This window comes from Vigna umbellata, chromosome 1 (assembly GCF_029865625.1).
Source record: "Vigna umbellata cultivar VRB3 chromosome 1, Vumbellata_1.0, whole genome shotgun sequence".
Classification (NCBI taxonomy): Eukaryota; Viridiplantae; Streptophyta; class Magnoliopsida; order Fabales; family Fabaceae; genus Vigna; species Vigna umbellata.
Genome location: NC_142165.1, coordinates 71,685,626 through 71,711,878, shown reverse-complemented (window position 1 = coordinate 71,711,878; position 26,253 = coordinate 71,685,626). Strand labels below are relative to the sequence as shown.

At 36.2% G+C, this 26,253-nt stretch overlaps 1 protein-coding gene across 8 annotated transcripts in view; it reads left to right on the top strand.

Annotated features, from left to right (window-relative positions):
* The first annotated feature begins 2,693 nt into the window (after positions 1–2,693).
* LOC148206222 (AP-1 complex subunit gamma-2-like) overlaps positions 2,694–26,253 on the top strand; it is a 48,308-nt gene continuing 24,748 nt past the window's right edge. For 5 of the 8 annotated variants that reach the window (XR_015783533.1, XR_015783532.1, XR_015783534.1 and 2 more), the window contains exons 1-11: positions 2,694–3,042; positions 4,028–4,330; positions 4,453–4,594; positions 15,727–15,900; positions 16,790–16,969; positions 19,348–19,502; positions 24,565–24,655; positions 24,760–24,923; positions 25,409–25,463; positions 25,850–25,972; positions 26,065–26,160. Coding sequence is in view for 5 of the 8 variants with exons in the window: in XM_088104166.1 (XP_087960292.1) it covers positions 3,011–3,042; positions 4,028–4,330; positions 4,453–4,594; positions 15,727–15,900; positions 16,790–16,969; positions 19,348–19,502; positions 24,565–24,655; positions 24,760–24,923; positions 25,409–25,463; positions 25,850–25,972; positions 26,065–26,160 (1,515 nt within the window). In the remaining 3 variants the exon portion in view is untranslated. The remainder of the gene's footprint in view (positions 3,043–4,027; positions 4,331–4,452; positions 4,595–15,726; positions 15,901–16,789; positions 16,970–19,347; positions 19,503–24,564; positions 24,656–24,759; positions 24,924–25,408; positions 25,464–25,849; positions 25,973–26,064; positions 26,161–26,253) is intronic. The other 3 variants (XM_088104164.1, XM_088104162.1, XM_088104163.1) reach the window with 2 other exon arrangements.

Genomic DNA, 26,253 nt, shown 5'->3' with positions numbered 1-26,253 from the left:
GAGAAACACACCTTTCTGTCGTTGCCTTCCTTCTTCTGACCCCTGAATCTCCTGCTCCAAGTTCTTAAAGTCCGAGCCGAGGGAAAGGGTACCTGCAAAAGGCACTCCGACGCTCAAGTTAGAGGTGCTGTTGAAGTGCTTTAGCTCTTAATGAAATATTCAGTGAATGGTTAGCACTGTTTGAGTATTTGAGAGTAGTGAAATATAGTCAAGCGTCCCTGGCTTTTAACCTTGGCTCTGTATTTATAGATTAACACAAGCTTAATAAAATATAAACAGACTTACCTTAAAATCTGGTCAGTTGCTCATTAACAACTTTATGAATATCCTTAATCAGATATTTTATCCAATAATATAAATGCTGGCCCAATTGTGGTCCAATAGCTTTTAACCTGGTTGGACCTGGTTTGACGAGCGCTGTGGCTCAACATCATTTTAGTCGAGTTTGTTGACGAGCGTTGTTACAATAAAGTTGACGAGCGCTGCTACAGTAGATAGACCGATTGGTTTTCGATACTAACCGTTGGACCTAGATATCATACACTAGTAAAAAAATAGCCTTTTAACGCGTTTAATACGCCTCAGTTTTCATAGAACCGAAGTATATTAAAATACGGTGGCATTTTTGTAATTAAGAGAAACTTATAGGCCTCGGTTCAATAAAAACCGAAGCCTATCCTCTCTACTGACTCCGTTATTTTCGAAATCGAAGCATTAAAGCGCTCTCCACTAAAGCCTATTACTTCGGTCTTTATCCACCTGATTTCATTAGACATTTATGACTCGGTTTGCCTCTAACCGAGGCATACTAAAGCCACTAAAATTCTGAATCTTAAACAACATTTTCTTATACTACTCCTCCAAACCCTTGGTGCTCCTAACATCAGATCCCACCTTTCTGGTCACCTACCGAACCTCAAACCCCTCAAACCAACTGCCGAACATCCGAGTGGGCCTCTCGTCGCCAACTTCATCCGTCGACGACCCACGAAGCCTGTAGTCGAGTGCGGGGAGGCTGGAGGTCGCGGTACTTGTGCGTGTGCGCGTGCGAGAAGGGTGCGTTGTCGAAGGGAGGGGAAGCTAGAAGGAGGCGACGGAGGGAGGTGGCGGAGGCCAGATCTGGGCAAATGGAGGGGCAGAGGGCAGATCTGCGCGTGGCCGAAGAGGAGGCCGTGGATGGCGGAGGGGGAAGTGGAGAAGCGCTGGATGAGGGAGGTAAGTGTGCCGCCGGAAGCGCTGGATGACGGCGGGTGGGCTTTAAAGGCGGTGGCGGTGGCGGTGGATGGAGGTTTATGGGCAGTGGCAGGGCTCTTGTTGTTGTTGTTGGGGTCGAGGAGGGTGAGGCGTTCATAGGCGTGGGTTGATTTCAAGAAGGAGGTAGAAAGCAAGCTACTTTCGAGAAGGGGTCGAGGAGGGTGAGGCGTTCATCCCGCAGCATGTCTGCCATTATCGTGTTCATGTAAGGGGCAGGTCTCCAGCCTTTAATGCTCTGGCAGCTACTTTCAAGAATCCTACTGCTAGGAACCTTTCAACCCCACCTCCAGTAGTTAGAAAGCTATATCCAAAATTCGTGACACCAGACTCTATAATTCTGGCACCAAAATCTGCAACCATTAGTTCTTCTTTTGAGATAATTGAACGTCCCTCTCCCTCTCCTGCTTTGAGTAATGCTTTTAGTGTTATAATTTACTTAAAAATATGATTTCTGTTTATTTGGTTGTTGCAATGTGAAGTGAGTCCAGTAATGCCTAAATTGAAACAAAACAAACTCAAAATGGTTGTTCAGTTATTCTGATTCTTGAAAGTCCGAAAGCAGCAAGACCCAACCACAAACGCTTCTGATTCTTAACGTGTTGGTGTAAAATTAAAAAAAAAATAAAACCCTTCTATTGCCTCGGTTAAACTCCAAACCGAGGCATAAGACCCAACCACAAACGCTTCGGTTCTGAACCGAGGCATAAAGTGGTAGACTTTTTACCTCGTCTGTATATGCCTCGGGTGCGAAACCGGTGCCTATAAGCAAAAATGACCGGTTTCGTTTCTCTTGATTGTACTAGTGATACTATACACGTACACGTATTATTGTATTTTTAAATATAATCAATTAATTTAGGGTTAAATATGTTTTTAGTCCCTAAACTATTGGCCGTTTTTGGTTTTCGTCCCTCTTCGAAAGTAAGGTACAATTTGGTCCTCATTCTTTAGAAAAACGTTCGTTTTAGTCCTCAAAATTTTGTTTTTAGTCCTCGTTTTAGTCCTCAAAACGTTCGTTTTTTCGACTAAAACGAACGTTTTTTAAAGATTGAGGACTAAATTGTACCTTACTTTGGAAGAGGGACGAAAACCAGAAACGGTCAATAGTTTAGGGACTAAAAACATATTTAACCCATTAATTTACTAGATGATACATCATTTACTCATATTTTGTTTTTTGAAAAAAATGATTATTAAAAGTGAATAACTAACTTTGTGAATAGAAATGTTAGTTTAGCCAAGGAAAATATAATTTATTAATTTAATTATGACAATAAATTAATTTGTTCCCGTCTCAAAAGCTTTTCACAAAAGCGTCTTTCGATTATACTACACCATATAAAACATACACTTTTTCATTATTTAACACTTATTTTATAAAGGATGATCAAATTAAAAAATTTGAAATCATATATTTTCTAGATTGAATCATTCGTTTTCACAAAGAAGCATGCAAATCCAATTTGCTATATTGCACCTTCTAAAAAAACGGTTGGACTTCTAAAGGCTAAATGTTCAACCAACCTAGTCCCCCCTTCATTTATTTTCTTCTTTTTCGTTTCCTTTTCACAAAATTCATATACAGCAATGTTGGCATAGCGCATTGCATTACGATCGCTGCGAGTGAGTGGAAGAAGGAAAAAGAAAGAGAAATAAAATTCAGAGGCTCACACCAAAAACGATACTCTCAGATCCAAATATTTTTTCACTCTCAGATCGAAATCCAATTAAACTGGTTCCGCTTGACCTTCTGATCATGAATGCATTCTCTTCTCCCACGCGTCTGAGGTATGTAATGCAAATCAAGGTCTTTCATTTTTCTTTCTTGAAGAAGAAGAAGAAGCATTGCTCACTCAGAAGAACCTCAAAATTTGCGAAATTGTTTGGCATTGATGCAACCAGCAAATGAATAAGTTGATTAGCATATTTAGTGTCTCGATTTCTTCTTTTGCTTCCTTTCATTAAGTTCTATTGAGGAATTGCCAATTGCCATTTGCCTGATTCTATGCCGGTATTGCTTAATAATTGTTGTGCATGTGCCATTAAGTTTTTTGGCTGGCAAAAAAATTGAAGGCCTTCATTCAATATGCTATCTTTGTTTAAAATGTGAGGTCTCTGGATAAATTACTAAGTATTTATGAGAAAAGAAAATACGAAGATAGAATGAATTAATTTTCTTTCACGAGTAAAATCAGTTCATGCACCCTTTCTTTTGGAGAAGTAAGATGATAGAGGTTTTGTAAAATTTAAAATGCTTGAGTTGATTTTAACTTGCGGTAATTCATTTTACTTTTTATTTTTATTTTTTTCCTCTACAAATGTTTGTGAAGAATTTTTTATTTGCACGAGGTTTATCTATTAAATTTCCTTGTCTGCTCATAATTTGTTTCAAAGGCTTATCCTTGATGGATTGGGCAGCTCTCTTGATTTTTGCTATTTTGTTTGTATTGAGATTCTCTTCTCCACCCTTTCTATGATAACTTTTTGCTGTTTCGATACAACATTATATAAGAAAGTTGGAATTGCAGTGCAGCTATGTGGTCACCGACTCAAATACTCCCTTTCTATAAGTCCTTGTGATTATGTGCTTCTCTGTCATTCTGTATTCGTGAATGAATTTTTTAGAAGTGAATAAAGTTTTTTATATGGTAAATCAAATACAGTTAACATGTAGTTAGTTCGTTTTCAAAGATATACATGTTTATTATATATTTTAAAATATTAAAATATCATCAATATCTATTTACAATCTAATTCATATCCCTGCATTTAGGGACATGATTCGGGCCATACGTGCTTGCAAGACTGCAGCAGAAGAACGTGCTGTTGTTAGAAAAGAATGTGCTGCCATTCGTACTTCTATAAATGGCAATGAGCAACACTATACGCATCGGAATCTGGCCAAGCTAATGTTCATCCACATGCTTGGCTACCCCACTTATTTTGGTCAAATGGAGTGCCTCAAGTTGATAGCATCTCCTGGATTTCCGGAGAAGAGAATGGGTTACCTTGGTCTTATGTTGCTTCTTGATGAAAAACAAGAAGTTCTAATGTTGGTCACCAATTCTTTGAAACAGTATCCAATTTCATGTTAATATTTCATTTGTTTTTTTGTTCCTCAAATTTTACTTTCCTTTCTAAGATGCTGGGAGCTAGCAATATTGATGATGGGATATAGCACCCTTAGCTAAGTCACAGAGATCTTAATCACACAAATCAATATATTGTGGGACTTGCTCTTTGTGCTCTAGGAAATATTTGTTCAGCCGAAATGGCTCGTGATCTTGCCGAAGAGGTTGAGAGATTAATGGATTTCCGAGATCCTAATATACGGAAGAAGGTGAACCTTTCATAATATTTCATACCCTTTCAACAAAATTTTATATCTTCACGAATTTTGAAACTTGATACTTATATTGGATATTCAGAGTCAAGCATTGATCTACCTTAGGAAAGGAAGACAGACCATAAATGCTTATGGCTTAATAGTGTCTCCTGTACATAATGACAATAACTTGTTCTTACTTAAAGCAATTAGTTTTGGAACTTCTTAACAGAGTTCACTACATGGAGAGAAGGGAGAGAGAGAGAGGTTGAAGAAGTTTTATATTTATTAAGGGCTCAATTCTTAGTCCTTTGTGTTTTGGTGTTTTACATTTAGGTATATTGGATATTCAGAGTCATGCATTGATCTATCCTTAGGAGAGGAAGACAGACCATAAATGCTTTTATGGCTTAATAGTGTTTCCTGTACATAATGGCAATAACTTGTTCTTACTTAAAGCAATTAGTTTTGGAACTTCTTAATAGAGTTCACTACATAGAGAGAAGGGAGAGAGAGAGGATGAAGAAGTTTTATATTTATTAAGGGCTAAATTCTTAGTCCTTTTTGTTTTGGTGTTTTACATTTAGGTATATTAAGTTTTGAAAGTTTAAATCTAATATTTATGGTTTTAAAATGTTCATTTTGGTTATTTTTATAAAAAACATTGAATATGTAATAGCTGATGTGTCCAGTAAGAGGGTCTTAAAAGTCTCAATATGATACTCTATGCTTTTAAACATGTTTATTTTAGTTCTTTTTAAGTATAACATTAAATAGGTTAACGGACAAGTAACCAACTATGCTAACCTATTTAACATTTTGGTTGAAAAAGATCAAAATGAACTCTTTTAAAACAAAAAGTATTGAGACTTTCAAAACATAAATGTACCAACAACACCGAAACATAAAGGACTAATAACATTTAGCTTTTATGATACAAGAAAGATGTAGCTATTTACAGTGCAGAAAACTTTCACAGAAAGCTACTGGGTCTAACTAATTGTTGACTCAACAGGTAGCAAATCAACTGAAACTCTTAGGGTGCTAATGGTAGAAGGGACATTTTTAGTACATCAACTTCTATATATAGAGAACTCAAACCCTAAAGTAATAATTACATGACATCTCTAGAACCTTCTAACAACTTCTAACATCTCATGACAACTTCTAGTAATACATTTAATATCCCACCACCAACTTTTAGTATTGCATTTAATATTCAACTAATAACACTCCCCCTCAAGCTGCTGAATAGATATCTATCATTCCCATCTTGCATGTGAGATCATGAAATTGCTCAATGGGAAGACCTTTTGTAAATAGATCTACTAACTGAAATCCAGATGGGATGTAAGTAGTGATAAGTACATTATCCAATTTCTCTTTAATAAAGTGTCGATCTATTTCTGTGTTTGGTCCTATCATGTTGAATTGGATTGTGAGGAATGCTAATAACTGACTTAATATCACAACAAAGGATCATTGGTTCTTCACATGCCACTTTAAGATAATTTAGAATAATTCTCATCCATAACAATTAACACACCCCTTGTGCCATAGCTCGGAATTCAGCCTCTGCACAAGACCTTGCAACAACATTTTATTTCTTACTTCTCCAACCAAATTTCCACCCAAGAACATGCAATATCTTCAGGTGGACTTCCTATCTATGAAAAAACCTGCATAATCTGCATCAGTATAAACTTTCATTTTTAATTTTTCATCTCTCTTAAACAATAATCCCCTTCCTGGACTTGTCTTCAAATATTGAAGGATTTTGTTTACACCTTGTAAATGTCTCTTCCTTGGATCATGCATGAACTGACTAACGACACTCACATTGTAGGCTATGTCTGGTCTAGTGTGAGCTAAGTAAATGAGCTTCCTAACAAGTCTTTGTTAATGGGCTTTATTCATAGTAGAATTTCCTTAATCACTCCCAATTGTATGGTTTTTTTCTATAGGAATTGCAGTGGTCTTGCAATCAATCATACATGTTTCTTTGAGAAGATCAATAACATACTTAGGAGATAAAGATGCATTTCTTCGAGTAAGCTACTTCTATCCCAAGGAAGTACTTCAATTTTTCTAGATCCTTCATTTCAAATTGGATTGCAAGCTTTTCTTTCAAGACTTGTTTCTCGTGTTCATCATCTCCTAGAACAACTATATCATCAACATACACCAAGAGTAGTGTAAGTTTACCTTTAAGGGAATGCTTGATGAATGGGGTATGGTCACCTTGACTTTGTCGATGCCCAATGGAGATCATAACCTAATTCGGTCCACCAAACCAAGCACGAGGTGACTATTTGAACCCATAAAAAGCTTTCTTCAACCTACATGCTTTATTCCCTTCTTCAATAGGCCTAAAACCTGGGGGAATTTCCATATGGACTTCTTCCTCTAATTGTCCATGCAAGAAAGCATTTTTCACATCAAATTGTTGCAATTTCCAACCAAAATAAGTTGCGAATGAGAGAATGATTCTAATTGTATTCATCTTTACCATTGAAGCAAATGTCTCCTCATAATCAACACCATAAGTATGAGTAAATCATCTAACAACTAACCTTGCTTTATAATGTTCTAATGTGCCCTCAAATTTATACTTTACATTATAAATCCATTTGCATCTTACTACCTTTTTATTTAGTGGCCTGTTAACAATTTCCCACGTTTGGTTCTTTTCTGGGGTACTCATCTCTTCATTCATGGCTTGAACGATTCTCATCCTTCCATGCTTCTTAAGCTGAAGTAGAGACTCTAGTTGCATCAATGCCAGAGAGGAAACTCTGGTACTGCATAGATAGGTTTTTAGTGGTCATAACAATGGCCAAGTCATCAAGGTCAGGTTCACAATTAAAATTCAAGGAATTTTCCAAAGGTTCAATAGTGTTAGAAGATGGAACACTTACCCCCGAGTCAGATGATTGATGCTGTTCTTAGAACAGGTTAGGTTGCTTTTGTCTCCTATGATATTTTATACGGAAGAAATTCTCTGGATGACTACTTTTTAGAGTTGACCTTGAATTGGGAACAAGGTTGCCATTGTTAGGAGCACTTTTAGAGATATCCATACAAGATGTGCTAGGAGTACCAAGAGGAGTACAAGATAGTTCTTGTATGAAAGGGATAAAAGGTTATTCAAAAGAACTCTCCCCCTGAAGCTGAGGACATTCATAAAAAGATTTAGTTTCATTAAAAGTGACATCCATGGAGGTAAAAATCTTTCGACTCGGAGGATGATAGTAGGAAAGAAGGTTAGAACACTTTAGGTCATGGGTAAGATTTTTAATGAATATAAGATTATTGGAAAAGTTTGGAACATAAAGAACATCTTTAAGGTTGAGGGATGACAAAAGGGAAACATAACCACGTCCAATTATTAGGATAAGAGTCCCATTGCCAACCGTATTGTGGTTACCCAAAAAAGAAACATATGATGTTAAAAGAGATGAATGAGGGGTCATATGATTTGTGGCACCAGAGTCAAGTACCCAAGAATCCTTACATAAAGTTTTAGAAACATTAAAAGATGTATTGAAGTTCTTACTAGTCATAGCAAGTACTAGAAGGTGACTTATTGGTAGACTCCATGAGAGATTTCAAACATTCAATTTTGTTAGGATATTTATCCTATCAATCATCATTATATTGTGTCAAGGGTTATCCTATTTATCATGATTATATTGTGTCTAGGGTTACCCTATTTATCATGATTATATTGTGTCTAGGGTTACCGTAATTATCATGTACTCTTGTATTAATTTATTCTTATAAATAGAAGATTATGAAAGGGATCAATCAAGCCCTCTAGAATTATTTTACAGTTTCAATCTCAAGTTGGTATCAGAGTAGGATGTCTAAGTCTCTTCCTACTTTGTCTTTGTTGCCGTTGGTGGCTGGTGGCCGCCGCCACTGACGGTTTTAAAAAAAAAATGTCTTTTCTGCAATCAACAATCCTGTTCTTTTAGTCTCCTTTCATAATGTGTGTTTAGCTTTGCATATTGTAGCTTGTGGTGTTCCTGATGGCTCATGTCATTTATTTACAAGTCTCCAATTAAAGTCAGTGCTATCAGTTGGTTAACACCAAGAAATTTCAGCACCAAAGTCATGGGTTGAAGGTTGCTCACGGCATGAGGGGGAGTCTATTTCTGACAAGATTCAGAATCTTAGTCAAACAATTTCACCAACCCCTTGTCAAATCTGTTTTTTGTTGCTTTGATGAATAAAGGAGACCATTATGACCTTCCACCTTCAGAGTTTGTCATCAACGCACCGTCATTTTCGTCGTTCGTCGTGAGGGGGATTATGTTTCAGCCACTGCAGGCCCCATCCTTTCTTGATGGCAGTTTAGTTCTTGTAGTTTGGTCGCTTTCAGCCACTACAGGCCCCATCTTTACTTGATGGAAATCCAGTTCATGTAGTTTGTCACTTTTAGCCACTGCAGGCCCCATCCTTACTTAATGGCAATTAAGTCTCTGCAGTTTGTTGCTGTCTACCACGGCTGGCCGTCATCTACTTTTGATGGAAATCTCCTTTATCAAAGTCATCTTAGTTGAAGGTTTATGATGCTAGTTGGAGTTTTGTGGTTGTCCATTGTTGTCCAATATTATACAACATAAGCTGATGTGAGTTGTCACTTCCCGAATTGTTTTGCACTTTTGCTATCCACTGACCACTGTTTGCTGCACACTCTTAAAGACAAGTCCTATGTTTCAAGAGGAGTCTCTTTGGCTATGCTGGATTGTGAGTCCAATTTGGTTTATAAACATTCTCTCTGGATGGTCTGAAGCATATGTGTATCGTGTTCTAAGTCGATGTTTCTAAGTTCCTAAAGAGATCTCAGATTGAGTTTGTCTAAGCTTGGTACATATAATTTGTATGCTCCAACTTGAGGAGATGGTTCAGATATTTACCCTATTTTGATGGTTCTGAATGTGGTAGTGGTGGCGATAGACAATTTTGATGATGGCAATTGTGGAAGCTCTAACAAAAAAATCCCGACAAGAACTCTGACAATAGTTCCAGCGAAATTCTGGTGAAGGGTACGATGAAGGTTAGACGAAGGTCTGATGAAGGTTCGAAAAAGGTTCGATGAAGGTCTAATGAAGGTCTGATGAAGGTTTGATGAAGGTTCGATGAAGGTTCGACAACAGCTCCAGGGGACAACAAACCACAGGACCATAAGTTGGCTACACTTTGGGCAACCCTAAAAGGAATTGTAACTAAGACCGTAAAGAAGAAATGCAGAAGCAGGGCTCCCAAGATTGGGAGCTCTGATACCAACTTGAAAGAATTAATAGAAAAGAAAGAAGATTTTATTCAGTTGATTTATTTGAAACAATACATCCACTTCTAGTTATAGAAAACTCAAACCCTAAAGTAATTATTACATGATCTCTAGAACCTCCTAACAACTTCTAACAACTCTTGACAACTTCTAGTAATACATTTAATATCCTACCAAGAACTTTCAGTATTGCATTTAATATCAAGTAACAACAATAGTAATTTTGTTATTGTTAGAAGTGAACTTTAAGCCTAACTCAACCCCACAAAACCGACTTGTAAGGTGAGGTTTGTACCCACTTATAAACTATGAATTGGTCTTATCTCTAGTCGATGTGGGACTTCCAATACACCCCCCTCACGCCGAGGTATATACATCTCGAGCGTGAGATTAGACATTTTTAATGGGTGGTCCGATAGCGGCCCGATAGTGGGTGGAACAATATGCCCAACTAACAACAAATATCGCTAGGATAGGCTCTAACCATGGCTCTGATACCATGTTAGAAGTGGACTTTAAGCCTAACTCAACCCCACAAAACCGGCTTGTAGGGTGAGGTTTGCACCCACTTATAAACTATGAATTGACCTTATCTCTAGTCGATGTGGGACTTCCAATAGTTATACAATTACTTTTCTTTTATGCTAGAGGGAGTTTGGTAGAAAGAACTTTTTTCATACCTAGCAATCATGAATTCAAGGAATGACTAAATTTTGTTTGGTTGGAGAAAAGCCTTCTTGGGAATATTTATCAAAATCATCATTAATTTATACCAAATTAAGAGATTTAATAAAAATAATATGGTTTATCTTTCATTAAAATTTCTAATTTTACTTGTGAAAGGTAATTTCCCACCTCTCCATAGAAATATTTTTGTGGAAAACCAGTGAGGTGTAAGTGGGTTTAAACAGTGAATATGTGACTAATGACTATTGAATGTTATAAGGCAAGGTTAGTTCCCAAAGGATTCAGTCAAACCTATGGAGTGGATAACTTGGAGACATTTGCCCTAGTTGCTAAGATGATCACAATCAAAGTAATATGTTCATTAGCAACAAATCATGACTAGGATTTGCATCAATTTGATGAGAAGAATGCATTGCTACATGGAGAACTTGATAAAGAAATATACATGGAGCTACCCTCAGGCTATGAAGGATAGGTAGCTAATGAACTATTTGCTAGTTAAACAAAGGCTTTCTATGGGCTGAATCAATTCCTTGGAGCATGGTTTGGTAGATTCACCAAGGTTATGATAAATTTGAGTTATAAACAAAGTCAAGGGAATCATAGTCTATTCATCAAACATTCAGTTTAGGGGGAGTAACAAATATTGTTAGTGTATGTTGATGATATTACAATAATTAAGGGTGACAAAAGGGAGCAACAAATGTCTTGCCACAAAATTTGAGATTAAGAAATTCGGAAGACTTAAATATTTTTTGGCATTTGAAGTGATTCATTCCAAAAAAGGAAACTTCATATGTCATCAAAAGTATGTTGTTGATTTGCTTAAAGAAACAAGGAAGACAACCTACAAACTAACTAGTACTTCAATTGATCCAAAAATGAAGTTGAGTAGTGCATAGGAGGATATTGCAGTGGACAGTGAAATGTATGAAAGACCTGTTGGCAAACTTATTTACTTATCTTACTCTAGGCTAGACATTGGTTTTGATGTGAGTCTAGTAAGCCAATTTATGCACCAACCAGAGGAGGCTCATTTACAAGCTGCTCTTAAAATTGTTTAGTATTTATGAGAAATAGAGAAGATTGGGAGAAAATATCCCTTGTGTGTTTAGCATACACATAGGGTAGTTTATTTATATTGTAAGATATGGGCCAATGCCCTTAATACATAATAGACTAAGCCCAAATAACAGAAACACACATCTTAACATCTAACACTCCCCCTCAAGCTGGAGCATATAAATCATATGTTCCAAGCTTGTTACAAAGATAATCAATTCTAGGTCCTCGTAAGGACTTAGTGAATATGTCTGCCAACTGGTTGCTTGAGTTAACAAACTCAGTCTTGATATCTCCGGATATGATTTTTTCTCGAATGAAATGACAATCAACTTCAATGTGTTTGGTTCTCTCATGGAAGACAGGGTTAGAGCTAATATGGAGAGCAGCTTGATTATCACATAACATGTAGACCCAAAAAACTCGAAGAGGTAATGGATGCAGAGGGTCTTGAGCAAATAAGATAGAATGAGGGATTTTGTTATCTAGGACGGAAGATGGCATGCGGTTGATAAGATAACATGCTGTGAGAACTCCATCCCCCCAAAAACGTGAGGGTACTTGACCATGAATCAGAAGTGTACGAGTTGTTTCAATAAGGTGTCTATTCTTGCGCTCAGCCACCCCATTTTGTTGAGGGGTATAAGCACATGAGGTTTGGTGAAGAATTCCATGAGAAGCCATAAACTGTTTAAACGATTGAGAAAGGTATTCACGGCCATTATCACCACGTAAATTTCGAATAGAAACCCCAAACTGTGTTTTTATTTCATTGAAAAAAGATTGGAAAATAGAAAACAACTCAGAACGATTCTTCATTAAAAACAACCAAGTACATCTGGAATAGTCATCAATAAAGGTAACAAAATACTGAAAACCTAAAATGGACTTAACACGACTTGGTCCCCAAATGTCAGAATGAACCAATGAAAAGGGGGACGACGCCCGTTGTGAGACACTACGACGACTGAACACTATTGGCAATTAAAGGACGAACGGTAGCAGAACGAAGAGGAGATGTAAATCTAGACTGGGAAGATCTTGCAGCAACTCTGTTCAGGGTTGTTAACGCGAGCCGAACAGTTGAATGCAGGGGGAGGAGCCGAACGACATAAAGATAGGGAGAAGAGAGCCGAACGACATAACGAAAGGGAGAAGAGAGCCAAACGGTATAAAGATAGCGAGAAGAGAGCCGAATGGTAGAAGAAGTTATTTTACAGGGAAAGATAAGAAGCTCCTCGTCTTCAAGGAAGTATTGCAGAGACGAAAATGGACCCATAATTTTTATCTCTCAATACTACCACCACCAAGCCTCCAGACCGGAAGTTGTATGTAGTAGCCAGCGGGTTCCCTTCCTGTGATAAGACCATATCACAATGGGCTCAAACTTCATTGTTCCAACCTTGAGGACAAGGTTGTTTTGCAGCAGGGTGTAATGATAGGATCTAAGGTAAGAGGAGAGAAGGAAGGGGAAATGAGAGAGAAGTTAGGAAAGGCAGGATGGAGGTGAGAGCAGTTAGAAAAGGCGGGATGGGGGTTTTGTATAAATAGAGTTCTATTTCAGGTTAGAGGGGAGTTTTTTGAATATTATTTTGTAAATCTGGACATTGGCCAGAAGAGGGGGATTAGGCCTTCGTTAGGGTTAAGAGGGGGATTAGGCCTCCATTAGCGCTATCAGTGTACTTTGTTCTCAATATCAATACAGAAATCCATTCTTTCTTTGTTCTTTTGATTACTGTGAGCGTTGATAGTTAGTTTTCCAACCCAGGAACCTAACAAAAATACATAATTTAGTAACCAAATCAAGTACTGAAGTGGAATTTTGAGCAATGGCCCAAGGAATATGGTTGAAGGTTATATTGGAAAACTTGAAGATGAAGTGGGATGAACTTAGGTTATATTGTGATATTAGTATGACTTATAAATGAGTGCAACATGATAGAACTAAATGTATTGAGGTGGATAGACATTTTATCAAGGAAAGCTAAACAATGGCTTGATTGGCACCCTATGTGTCCACTCAAAATCAACTTGTAGACATATTCACCAAAGGACTAAACTGAATGAACTTTGAAAATATTATATCCAAGCTGGGAATGAAGAACACTTACTCACCAACTTGCGGGGATTGTCAAAACTATGCTACTCATTATGTATTTTAGAATGTTTTTTATTTTTTCCTCGCTAGACTTTTAATCTGTATTACAAGTGTATCTTGCTGAGGATTATGAATTTAAAAACAATCCCATAACTACATGGATTTAGAATTAGCTCTCTATATTTCTTAAAATAAACAACTGGCTCATGTTTTTATAGGTCCCGTGACCTCATTATTGTAATATAAAAGAAATATATTGTTCTTTTTAACTTTTGGGATTAGATATACATACTAGTGGTTCTTGTACCGTACTGAAATTACTTGGCTCCATGTTTGTGTGATTTTTAATTTTATGTGTCACACATAAATTTCCTGGATGGGCTTTAGAGAGGATGAAGGGACCGCTTGAGTGTACCCAATCATTCCCAAAAGGAAAAGAACTAGAAGACATACATTGACACATATTTAAGGGATATGTCAAAAAAAAAAACAATTGCCATAACAAATAAAAATTTCTTTTTAGTTTGTATAGATGGTACATATATGAACGTCTGATACAACTTGATTCCTGCCTCGTAATTACTCCCTCAATCTCTACCATGGGTAATCCCTCCCATAGGCCTTAAAAAGGATCTTAACATTGTAGAGTATATAATGATAAGTTATCAAAAATTAAAAAAGTTTAGCAACAAATTAAAGTTTATTTTCAATGCTATAAAACATAAATGAACATATTAAATTATTATTTCAATGTCATAACATAAATAAATATATTAAATTATATTCAAGAAAAGGACTAAAGAATTGTTTATATATATGTATGTGTGTATATAACATTAGAACTATTTTGTCATTTCTGTTGAATATAGTGAAAACTATGTATGAGATTAATCTCCCTTATGTTGAATATGCACATAGGGTCCTTTATTTATAATAGAAGAAATATGGGTTAAGTCCAAAATACAAATACAAATAAGAAATGATAACAAACTAACTAAAGATAAAAGATAAAGATAATATATTTAACAATTTCATTAGTCATTTTATGACGACTCACAGATTGGAGTATAATCCTTTTTCCCTTCCTTGAATCTACTTTGAATGGTTTTTTGTTCTTGTCTCCTTCCTTGCACAAAATAATTATAAATTTGGGGCTTCAAAGGGTAAATCTGCTTGAGGATCCCTAAATAATGGAAAAATTGCAATGCACCCAAGGAATATTTTGTTTGATAAGTACAAATTTCAAATATATTTTATTTTTAGGGACTAGTTTTTAATGTACATCAACTATGATGTTTTATGTTGGAATGACTAACTAAGGACTATGGAGTATAATATATTCTTTCAAAGTGTTGTATTAAATGATAACACTTACCATATATATATATATGGTGCCCTGTCCTACACCTTTCTGACATTACAAAGATAATTTTCAATGTATCACAACCCATCTACTGAGGACAGGAGAACATAAAATAACCTAAGTTTGGTGATACCTGGGGAAGAAAGTCAACAAAGGCTCTAATGAGAGAAGTGGGAGATAGTCCAATTTAAAGCGGCAGTGGAAGTCATTGAGAAACTTTAAGAGAAACCATTGCTAAATTCCTGTTCAGTGATTTCACAAAATTTTAGTTTTCTTGTAGAGCACAATAGCATCAATTAATTCATGTAGCTGACCACAACTTTTGAGAGCTTGGTTGTTGGTATATATTTATGTCTTATCTTATAAAACCAAAGGTAGTTTCAGAATTATGAGATCATGGCATCTTAGTTGGTTTTGGACATCAATGTTTTCCCCATTCAAGTGCAAACTTTGTTCAATGTGTTTTTGGATGTTTCTACTACTACTACTATTGTTATTCTAAGTAGAAATCTGCCTCCCATTTACTTAATAATGCTACCTATGTTGTAATTTAATGTGGAGTTCTTGAGTTATAGGCAACACCTTTTCCATTTAACTTTTTATTGTTCAGTTTGATAAGCTGTATACTCATTGTTATATAGGCAGCATTGTGCTCTGCAAGAATCATAAAGAAAGTTCCAGACTTGGCCGAAAATTTTGTTGGTCCTGCTACTGGCTTACTAAGGGAGAAACATCATGGAGTTTTGATCACTGGGGTTCAGCTTTGTACAGATTTGTGCAAAATTAGTTCAGAAGCTCTTGAACATGTTAGAAAGGTGCTTTTCAATCTTTCTTATAATTATTTCTCTTTAGCTAGTGTGTTTTCATCCACCTACTAATGTAGTAATTTTATCCACTATAACTTATCACAACAAAATCATTCTGTACTGCAGTATCTATATGGATACACTAATTTGCAATCTTGTTGGTCCCAGATAGTTAAACACAATATATTTTTTATTTTACTTATTGGTAGTTGTTACAAAAATTTTAAGGTCTGTTTAGTTTGAGAAAATGTTTTGTTTTCACTTTTAATCGTTGTAGTTAGTCTGTAATAAAGTGAATACCCAAATTTATCCTGGAAAGATTAGTGCAGTGACTGCTAAATCCCTACTTAAAATTTGTCTATAAATGGATCCTTGAAAGATTCATTTGTTTGCATGTAAATGGGCCCTTAAAAATTAATCTACTCCATGTAAGTCTTAAAAATTCCTTAAAAATTGCCATCAGTCTAATCTTTCTTAAGTGCAACCTAATCCAATTGCTTACCAGAGGGGGCTACATACAGTGGGGCTGACCAAAAGGAAAAGCTGAGTGAATTGTTATATAATGGTGCCAGTAGGATGTCAGTTATATTTAGGTAGTTGTGATTCCATATCGACTATAAATATGTGCCTAGTCCAATAAAAAAGTAGATGCGGGCTAAGTTTGTGCTTGTAAGGCTTAGACAATCATGATCTTACAAGTTAGTTTTTTGCGGTTGAGTTAGGCCCTAAGCTCAAATTCTATGAATTATTTATTTATGTAAAGCCATGCAAACTAGACTCATATGGACAACTTTACATTATGTTTCATCTTAGGGTGTTTTATTTGTACACTTCTCTGCAAATTTATTTGGCCGAGGTCAAATTTTGTATTAAAATACAATTTGAAAATTTGTTGTAGAAATGCACGGATGGTTTGGTCAGAGTTCTAAAGGATTTAGCAAATAATCCTTATTCACCAGAGTATGATGTTGCTGGTTTCACGGACCCTTTTCTGCATATCAGATTGCTTAGACTGTTGCGTGTATTGGGTGAAGGTGATTCGGATGCTAGTGATTCTATGAATGACATACTTGCCCAGGTCAGTGTTCAATGTCGATTTTATGGTTTTATATTGTCTTTCTACTGCAGAATGATTGAAAAGGTCATTTCTATGTTGTTCTGTTAATAACCTTGTTGAAAATTGTATATGCCGTTTGAATATTTTTTCGACTTTTATTCAATTGAATAAAAACAAATTATTTTACCTTACGTGGCAAGACAAACTAATGCAGGTGTGTTAATAAAGGATTGCAGGAAACTTTGTTTTTCTTGTTTTTCTTTTACCTTTTAAATTGAAACATAAATTTTACTGGAGAAAAAAGAGGGAAAGTATAATTTGGATAATAACCAGATATTTGTGAAGTTTGAAAAAACTAGATTGAACAAGGAACAAGAGAAATTCAGAATGCCTAGTGTTTCTACGGATCAAAGTCTTATTTTAGCATTGTTTGGTTTTATACTTAATTCTCATATCTAGTAGCATCTAACAACTTGTAGTAGAACATTTAATATCCTACTAACAACATATGACCTAACCTTAACCATATGTGTCAATTGCATTTTATATCAAAACCATCTCATATTTTCTCATAATTTCATTTGGTTTTGTAAAACTGATTATACTTTTTAAGATCAGTTTATGTGATTGGTCATAAGCCAAAAGCGGTTTTTAAGTAAATGAACTTCCAATTTTGTCCTTTAAAATGGTTTTATGCTTTAATAGTTGGTTTTGGCTTTTCAAAAGCGTTGATTTTTTAATCATATTTTAAGATGTAATTATTTAAAAGTTCAATAATCTTAACATTAAATGTGGCTAGGGAAAATCTTGATTAATAGAAAGCTACAGAAACTGATGTGCTATTTATAATAATTCCATGATTTCTCCCTCAACAATATAAAAGCACATTTTAGGGAAGCTATAAAACAGTAGGCCATATAGTTAGTTTAGATCCATGTAATAAGTTCTAAAAGCATATTTTAAGGAATCAAGTAATTGAAAATAGACTTAAATATGCTATTAATCCCTTAAACTATGACATTTTTTAGTCCTCCGATTTTTCTTTTGCACTCTAGTCCTCCAAATTTTTGAAATCTGGTTGGAGGGGGTTGGTTGTAGTTGTTTGTCTTGTCTACACAATTACACTTATTAATAATTGTCGGAGGTCACACGTAGACTAGAGATAAAGCCAATTCACAATATAAAATTGAGCACAAATCTCACATTATAAGCTGGTTTTGTTAGGTTGAGTTAGACTTAAAGTTCACTTTTTAACATGGTATCATAGTCATGGGTTAGAACCTATCTTAGTGAAATTTGTTATTTGTTGGGTCTATTGTTCCACAAGCTATCAGACCACACATTAATGTCTAGTCCCATTAACGAGATGTATATGCCTCGTCATGAGCAGGGTATGATGAAAGTCTCACATCAACTAGAGATAAGGCTAATTCACAATATATAAGTGACTTCAAAACAAATCTTACAAGATGATTTTGTGAGGTTGAGTTAGACTTAAAGTCCACTTTTTAGCAATAATGAAAAAGGGACAAAAATAAACTCAATAACTATTAATGGGAATTACTTTCATAAATATTTCCGTATTTAGTATAATCAAACCATATAATATCTTCCTATCTAATATAAACAAATCATATCATATTTCCCAATTTAATGCAACCAAATCATATAACTAACATGGTAGTTTTTGTCCCTATTTATTAACTCCATTACAAAGGTTGATGATGTGGCACCCTATGTGTTTTTTTGTATTACAAAGGTTTATGATGTGGCAACCTATGTGTTTTTTTGTTGTGGTTTTTGTGAAACAAAATGATTTAGAGTGCAATTTTTCTAAAAATACTGTTTTTTGTTGGTTTAAACATGCTAGAATAATACAAACAATAAACATGAAATCTATGCTATAATAATACAAACAATAAACATATAAATCCCTTATAATTGATCCAGAATGTTAGATATTGTTAGTTACAATATTATATATTTGGGCTTAGCCCATATTTTTTTTATTATTGTTCATTATAAATATATTAACCTATGTGTATTTTCTACATAAGAGGAATTAATCCTTTACCTAGTGTTCACTACTTTAACATATAACTTGAAATCCCGAAACCTGAATTCAATCCCTATTCCCATTTCTGCCATGGCTTCTAAGCACGAGTTAGGCATGTTTGCTTGGAATGCATAAGATTGAAGTGAAAGAGGGAACTAACAGCAAAAAATGGGATTTTGGTTGTGCTTTGACATTGGAGCAAATCTCCCCTTTCCTGTCACTCAAGCCAAATACATTGTTTATGACACTTCGCCTCATCACATTCACCATTGCTTATTACAACCAACCAAGTCTTTTTTTCTTTTAATTTATGGTCATTTGTTTAACTTGATATTTCTTTTAGGTGGCTACTAAGATCGAGTCAAATAAAACCATTGGCAATGCCATCTTATATGAGTGCGTTCAAACAATAATGAGCATTCAAGATAGTGGTGGCTTACGGGTTCTTGCCATCAATATTCTAGGAAAGTTCTTGTCGCACCGAGACAACAATATCAGGTTTGTTTCTATGTAAGCTTTTTCTGTAAAAGTTGTAAATAAATTAATCATAATTGTACAACATCATGTTTTTATTTTAATTAAGGCTATTAATTGTAACTAATATATGTGCCCGCCTCTTGTATCTTCTTTGTATTTGATACACTTATATATATACATGATCCTCTGATAGACATATAGAGAGAGATTATTTTTGTCTCTTCATCATATATCTCAACACATTATCTAGTAGAGCCTAAATTAGACGTGTGCCTTCCTAGTGGACCCACTGTTCATTGCGGTAAAATTTTTCCACAAATTGTGTTTCATTCCGATTCTGGCCTCTTTTATTAGTGCTTATGCCATTGTCGCTGCCCCGATGATACCATCGATGGGATCTCCTCTGAAATTTGATCACCAATCCAATAAAGCATTGATGCTCCCTCATTCATGTTAGTGTGTCCTTCTAGATAGTTCACTAGCCACTACCCATGGTGTCATGTCTGACATCCTTTGGGGCCACAATCAGTGGTGCTGGCCTTAGTCTATTGTCTTCTTTCGCAATTTGGTCTTGTTTCTATGATTGGAAGCTGTTGGAAGTCCCACGTTGACTAGATATAAGGTTAATTTAGAGTATATATGTGAATGCAGACCTCACATTACAAACTGGTTTTTGTGGGGTTGAGTTAGACATAAAGTCTACTTCTTAACACACTATCAGAGTCATGTGTTAAAGCCTATCCTAGTGAGATTTGTGTTTGTTAGGCATATCATTATCATTCCACCCGCTATTAGGCTACTATCGGACACCCATTAATGTCTAGTCTCACATTTAGAGTATATATGTGGGTGCAGACCTCACCTTACAAGCCGATTTTGTGTGGTTGAGTTAGGTTTAAAGTCCCTTTCTTAACAGAAGCCAATTGAGGTTTCTCACCAATTGAAGTAGACTTAAAGTCTACTTCTTAAAATAGTATCAAAACCATGGGTTAAAGCCTCTCCTAGTGAGATTTGTGTTTGTTAGGCATATCATTCCACCCGTTGTCGGGCTGTTATCTGACATCCATTAATGTCTAGTCTCACATTTAGAGTATATATGTGGGTGCATACCTCACCTTACAAGCCGATTTTGTGGGGTCGAGTTAGGCTTAAAGTCTCATTCTTAACCGAAGACAATTGAGGTTTCTCACCAACTATGAAGTTATTTTTCTCTCACCAATGCGTAATGGCTTCTTCTAGTGGTTCTTGGTTTAATTCTTCCATTTTTTTACTAATTACATCAACGTTCCCCCATCCATTGACAAGTTAGACTTGTGACACTCGCTAGTTCCTTTGATTGTGCCATCTCTTTTGATAAAGATTCTATTTTTTAATGGATCAAAGTTTGGGATGAATGATTGTGTTAGATATATTATATCTTTTATCTTTTAGTTAGTTTGTTATTATTTCTCATTTGTATTTTGGGCTTAGCCCATATTTCTTCTATTATAAATAGAGAACCCTATGTGTGTATTTTACACAAGGGAGATTAATCTAAATATAGTTTTTCACTATATTCAACATGGTATCAGAGCAGGTTCTCTGATCTTCTTCTGGTGTCTCTGCTGTCTGCCGGCGGCTGGCCGCCATGGCCGCCGGCAGCCCCTAAAATTTCAGTGGGCAACCCTTCTCTCTTTCTTTTTCTCTTAAATCTGTGCCACAGTCAGCACCGTGCAGTCAGATCTCTCCACCGTCGCCGCCGCTTCTTTCCGGCCAGTCCGTCGCCGCCTCCGGCCACCGCCGCCGCCGCCGCCGGAGTTCCAGAATCGACCGGCGACCACACCATCGGAATCGTCTCGACCGGGCGACCACCGTGGTATGAAGATCGCGGCGAACGGACCTCTCACGCGCCTCCACGCGCCGCCGCAAGAGTCACCGCTGCCGCTGCTGCCGCCGCGCGTGCCGGCGCGTCGCCGGAGATTTCCGCCGCCGATCAGCACTGCCGTGATCGCCTCTTCGCCCTCTTTCTGGATATGTGGTCGTTGCATAAATCAGAGTACTTTGAATTTTTAGGGTTTCTCCCTCTCCATGGCTGCCCAACTTATGATCGGAGTCGGTCTCGCCAACCAGACCATCGCCGCTGTCCCCGCGCCGTTTGTCGCTGTCCCCGCGCCGTTTGTCGCTGTCCACGCGCCGTTTCCCGCTGTCCGCGCCGTTTCCCGCTGTCCGCGCCGTTTGACCACTGTCCGCGCCGTTTGACCACTGTCCGCGCCGTTTGACCACTGTCCAGCCACTATTGATCGCTGTCCAGGTGCCGTTTCCGCTGTCCGGCGCCGTTTAGTTTGCCGCTGTTCGGCCCTGTTTGCCACTTTTCGGTGCTAGAGTTAGCCCGATGTTTGGCCCTGTTTGCCGCTGTTCAGTGCTAGAGTTAGCACTGTTTGCTGCTGTTTGGTGCTAGAGTTAGCACTGTTTGCCGTTGTTCGATGCTAGAGTTTAGCCCGATCTTCTTGTGATACACTGCTAAGTATCACCACTTGGGAGTTGTCCAGCAAAGAATTTTGGACCTCCAACATGTCTTTGGATCTTTGATGCCTTTATTTCAGCATTGTAGCTTAATATTTTGTTTTGTTTTAGTGGTTCAGCAACTGTGATCTTTCAGATTTCCACCTTCACACTAAGGGGGAGTACGTTTCCAAGACACTGCAAGTCACATAAATATGGGTGTAGTCCCTGCAGTTTTGTAGATTTCAGCTACCACTGTTGATCCCGTCACCCATCCATCATTGATGAGGATTTAGTGTAGTCCCTGCAGTTTTGTAGCTCTTAGCTTTCAGCTACCACTGTTGATCCCGTCACTCATCCATCATTGATTGGGAATCAGTCCTTGCAGTTTGTCATTGTCCACCATTGCTCTCCTTCATCCACTTTTGAAGTTGAAGTTTCACAAGCTGCTGTGTTTGCCTCACACTCTGAAGACAAATCATCTAGTTCAACACTGAGTTCATCTATTCCAAGCTTAGTTCATACAATTTGTATGCTCCAGCTTGAGGGGGAGTGTTAGATATATTATATCTTTTATCTTTTAGTTAGTTTGTTATTATTTCTCATTTGTATTTTGGGCTTAGCCCATATTTCTTCTATTATAAATAGAGAACCCTATGTGTGTATTTTACACAAGGGAGATTAATCTAAATATAGTTTTTCACTATATTCAACAGATTGATTGACACGAGATGTGACTTTCATGGCCTTTACCATCTTTGAATCTCTTCTCATGCTACCTCGGTTGTAGATTCCACTTCTCTCACCCATGCTTAGTTGGGTCGCCCTACTCTCGTCAAGCTGCAACAACTTGTTCTGGTAGAATATTGAGAGTACTGTTAGAAGTTCTTAGAAGATTCTAGAGTTCTTTCAGAAATCAATACTTTAGGGTTAAATTTCTTTATATATAGAGGCTGATGTATTGTGTTAAATTAATCAATTGAATAAAACCTTCTCTCATTTAGATTAACCCTTTTCAAGTCTAAATGGAAACTCTCTAAAGAAGGTTATGATTTTCTTCTCGTTGCAATTTCCTATTGTAGGTGCTCTTTATTGTGCTACTGTAACTTGTCCTACAATCAGTTATGTGTGAACAAAGTGTCTCAGTTTATGACTCAACCTCTTGAACCTCACTAGATTTCTTTAAAATGTATTCTTTAATATCTTAATGGGACTAATTTACATGTTCTTCATCTTACTCCTATGACCTCTACCTCTCGTTTTCCCCTACAAGCTTTTTGGATGCAGTTTGGGCTACTGATCCTGATGATCACATGTCCATATCTGTGCTTTCATTTTTCTTGGATCAAATCTCATTTCTTGGTGGTTTAAGAAACAAGCTGTTGGGCAAGGTCTAGTACAGAAGTGGAGTATCATAGGCTTGTTAAAGCAATAACTGAAATTCTATGGATTCAAACTCTCCTTAAAGAACTTGGCATATCACATGGTCCTCCTGCCCTCTACTGTGATAATCAAAGTGGCTTGAGCTTGAGCTCTTAATGTTGTAATTTGAGATACTATCTTTAGAATCTTCCTAATTAGAGGAAATAGATATATAATCTTTTATTTTATTTTACTTTCCTAGTTTCCCTATTTCCCTTTATTTTACTTTCCTAGTTTCCCTATTTCCCTTTTTAGGAGAATTAGATTATTACAAATAGAGAGTATTTGAATGTATTTTTTATGATTGAGAATAATAAATCAGTCTTATTTTCAACTCTTAAATTTGTTCTTCATGCCAGATCCAATCATATGGAAATTGATCTTATCTTTGTTTTTGAAAATGTTCTTTCCAAGTGTCCGTGTTCAATATATTTCAGCCCACTGAGGTTCTTTCCAAACCTCTCTCCTATGCCTTTTCTGTTTATACGGGCAAACTCAATGTGGTGGCCCTTCCTGTTAATCTTCACCCACCTTGGGTTTGTGGGGGGAATTATTGGTGTTGTAGTAAGTTTGATATATTTTTTGTTATAGGAGTTTTATCAACTATTTTTTAAAACTTTGTTTCTTTTCTTTCTCTATATAAAGAGAACCCTTGTTTTTTCATTAGATAGAAATAATCAATACAAATTTGTCTTTTCTTCTCTCTCTCTCTCTCCTCCCCAAACTCTAATATCAATAAATAATGTCATGAACTGATCTGAGGAGGACACCAACTTTGGTGGTGTGTGCATGTTGAAGAAAGGAGGGCTGAAAGGGTTGAATAAAGGCTCACAGTGGTCGTGTGAATAGTGTTGCGAAGGGAAAAGGAAACCTAGCTCTATGATACCATAAAGGATTTCTCTGCTGTTGTGAATTGTGTGTTTAATTACAAAAGTAAATCCATTAATTATAATCATTTAAAGTATAGTATAAGGAAACCTAATAATGACTAATCATGGGGAATATATCTAATTATTACCTATACATATTTTCCAACTTAATGGTATTAATGGTATTCATTGATTCTCTAGGCTTTATATTTATTCCCTCCATTATTCTTTAAAGAACTTTGTAATTTTTTGCTTTTTCTTGTTGTATTCATTATTGAAGTGAATTAGAATCTTCAAACTTATCCCTTCAGATACGTGGGATTAAACATGTTGATGAAGGTTGTCACTGCGGATGTTCAGGCAGTGCAGAGGCATCGAGCAACAATTCTGGAATGTATAAAGGTATTTATTAATTGAGCATATTTTTCACCCTATTTCTTATTTAATGGTGAAATTTAGCTTTCTTTTGCAATATGATATGGTAGTGAATTGACTTTCTGGTTTAGGATTCTGATGTTTCAATTCGGAGAAGAGCCCTTGAACTTGTTTGTATTCTGGTGAATGAAACTAATGTGAAGGCCTTAACAAAGGAGCTAGTAGACTATCTGGAAGTCAGTGATCCAGATTTCAGGGTAGACCTTACTGAAAAAATTTGTTCAATAGTTTCAAAGTGAGTCATATAGGTTCACAATGGTATTCCTTCTTGAGTGAACTTGTATTATTTTTATCATTTGTATTCTTTGTGTGCTTTTTTGTGGGTTAGCAAGCTAGAGTTGCCTGTGTATTATAATTAGGTGTTTTAATATTTATTTGTTGTCATGAAATTATTTTTTGCCACATTCATGACATATCATTATTTTAAGATGGTTTGTTTTGTGGAGCAGGTTTTATCATTGTTAATTATTGATTATTATTAGAAACATCATAAACTTTTTTTCTGGGTAACACTAACTGTATTAAGCATCTCATCAGACCTTGCAGTTTTTGTGCAGTTTTATCCTTTTCCTTTTTTTTTCTAAAAAAGAGCAATGTGCCAGATTTCACATAGGCATCATATATATTGGCCTTCCTCAGTTTAGAAGTTTTAACTAGAGTCATTTGCCCCACATCTGTAAAAGTATTTGGTTTATTAGTATGTACTTATTTGTTCTTCAGGTATTCCTCAGAGAAGATCTGGTACATTGATCAGATGCTCAAGGTTCTGTCTGAGGTATGAATATAAGAAACAAACTTTTGCGGTGAATTAACATCTCCTTGTGGAAAAAATTCATCTATTCTAGTTTATTATGGTATTAATTAGTATTTTTTTTTTCTTTAGGATGGTTCAGTTTTTTTCTTATCGCTAATTAGCATGCTGCAATCAATGGGAAAATGATTGCTGTGACAGCTTGTTATGTATTTTGTCACATGGTTTTTTTAACATTTAATGTTTGCACAAGGACAATTATGGACTACTGATTTCATGTATTTGAACAACTACATAAATTTGATGTATTGTGTTGTGATTTCTATTTTGATACTTGTAGTGTTCCTATTAAGTCATTTTATTCAGTTACACATCGAATGCAAATTGTGATCTTTATGCTATACTAGTAGGCTGGGAACTATGTGAAAGATGAAGTATGGCATGCCTTAATTGTTGTGATAAGTAATGCTTCTGAACTTCATGGATATACAGTAAGAGCATTATACAAGGCATTTCAGAGGTCAGCTGAACAGGTGCTCTTTTCTGCTTTCACAAACTCTGTTTATGCTTTTGATTTTCTTTTACTGCAATTGATTTAATTTCATTGTTTAATATCTTTCATCAGGAAACTCTTGTTCGCGTTGCAGTGTGGTGCATTGGAGAGTATGGTGAATTCTTAATCAACAATGATGGAATGCTTGATGTAGAAGATCCCATGAGGGTGAGTAAATGGTTTCTTCTTGAAATGTTGTACATAATATTTAACTTGAATGGTGAGAGGGAATAAAGGAATATTTTATTAATTACAATCATG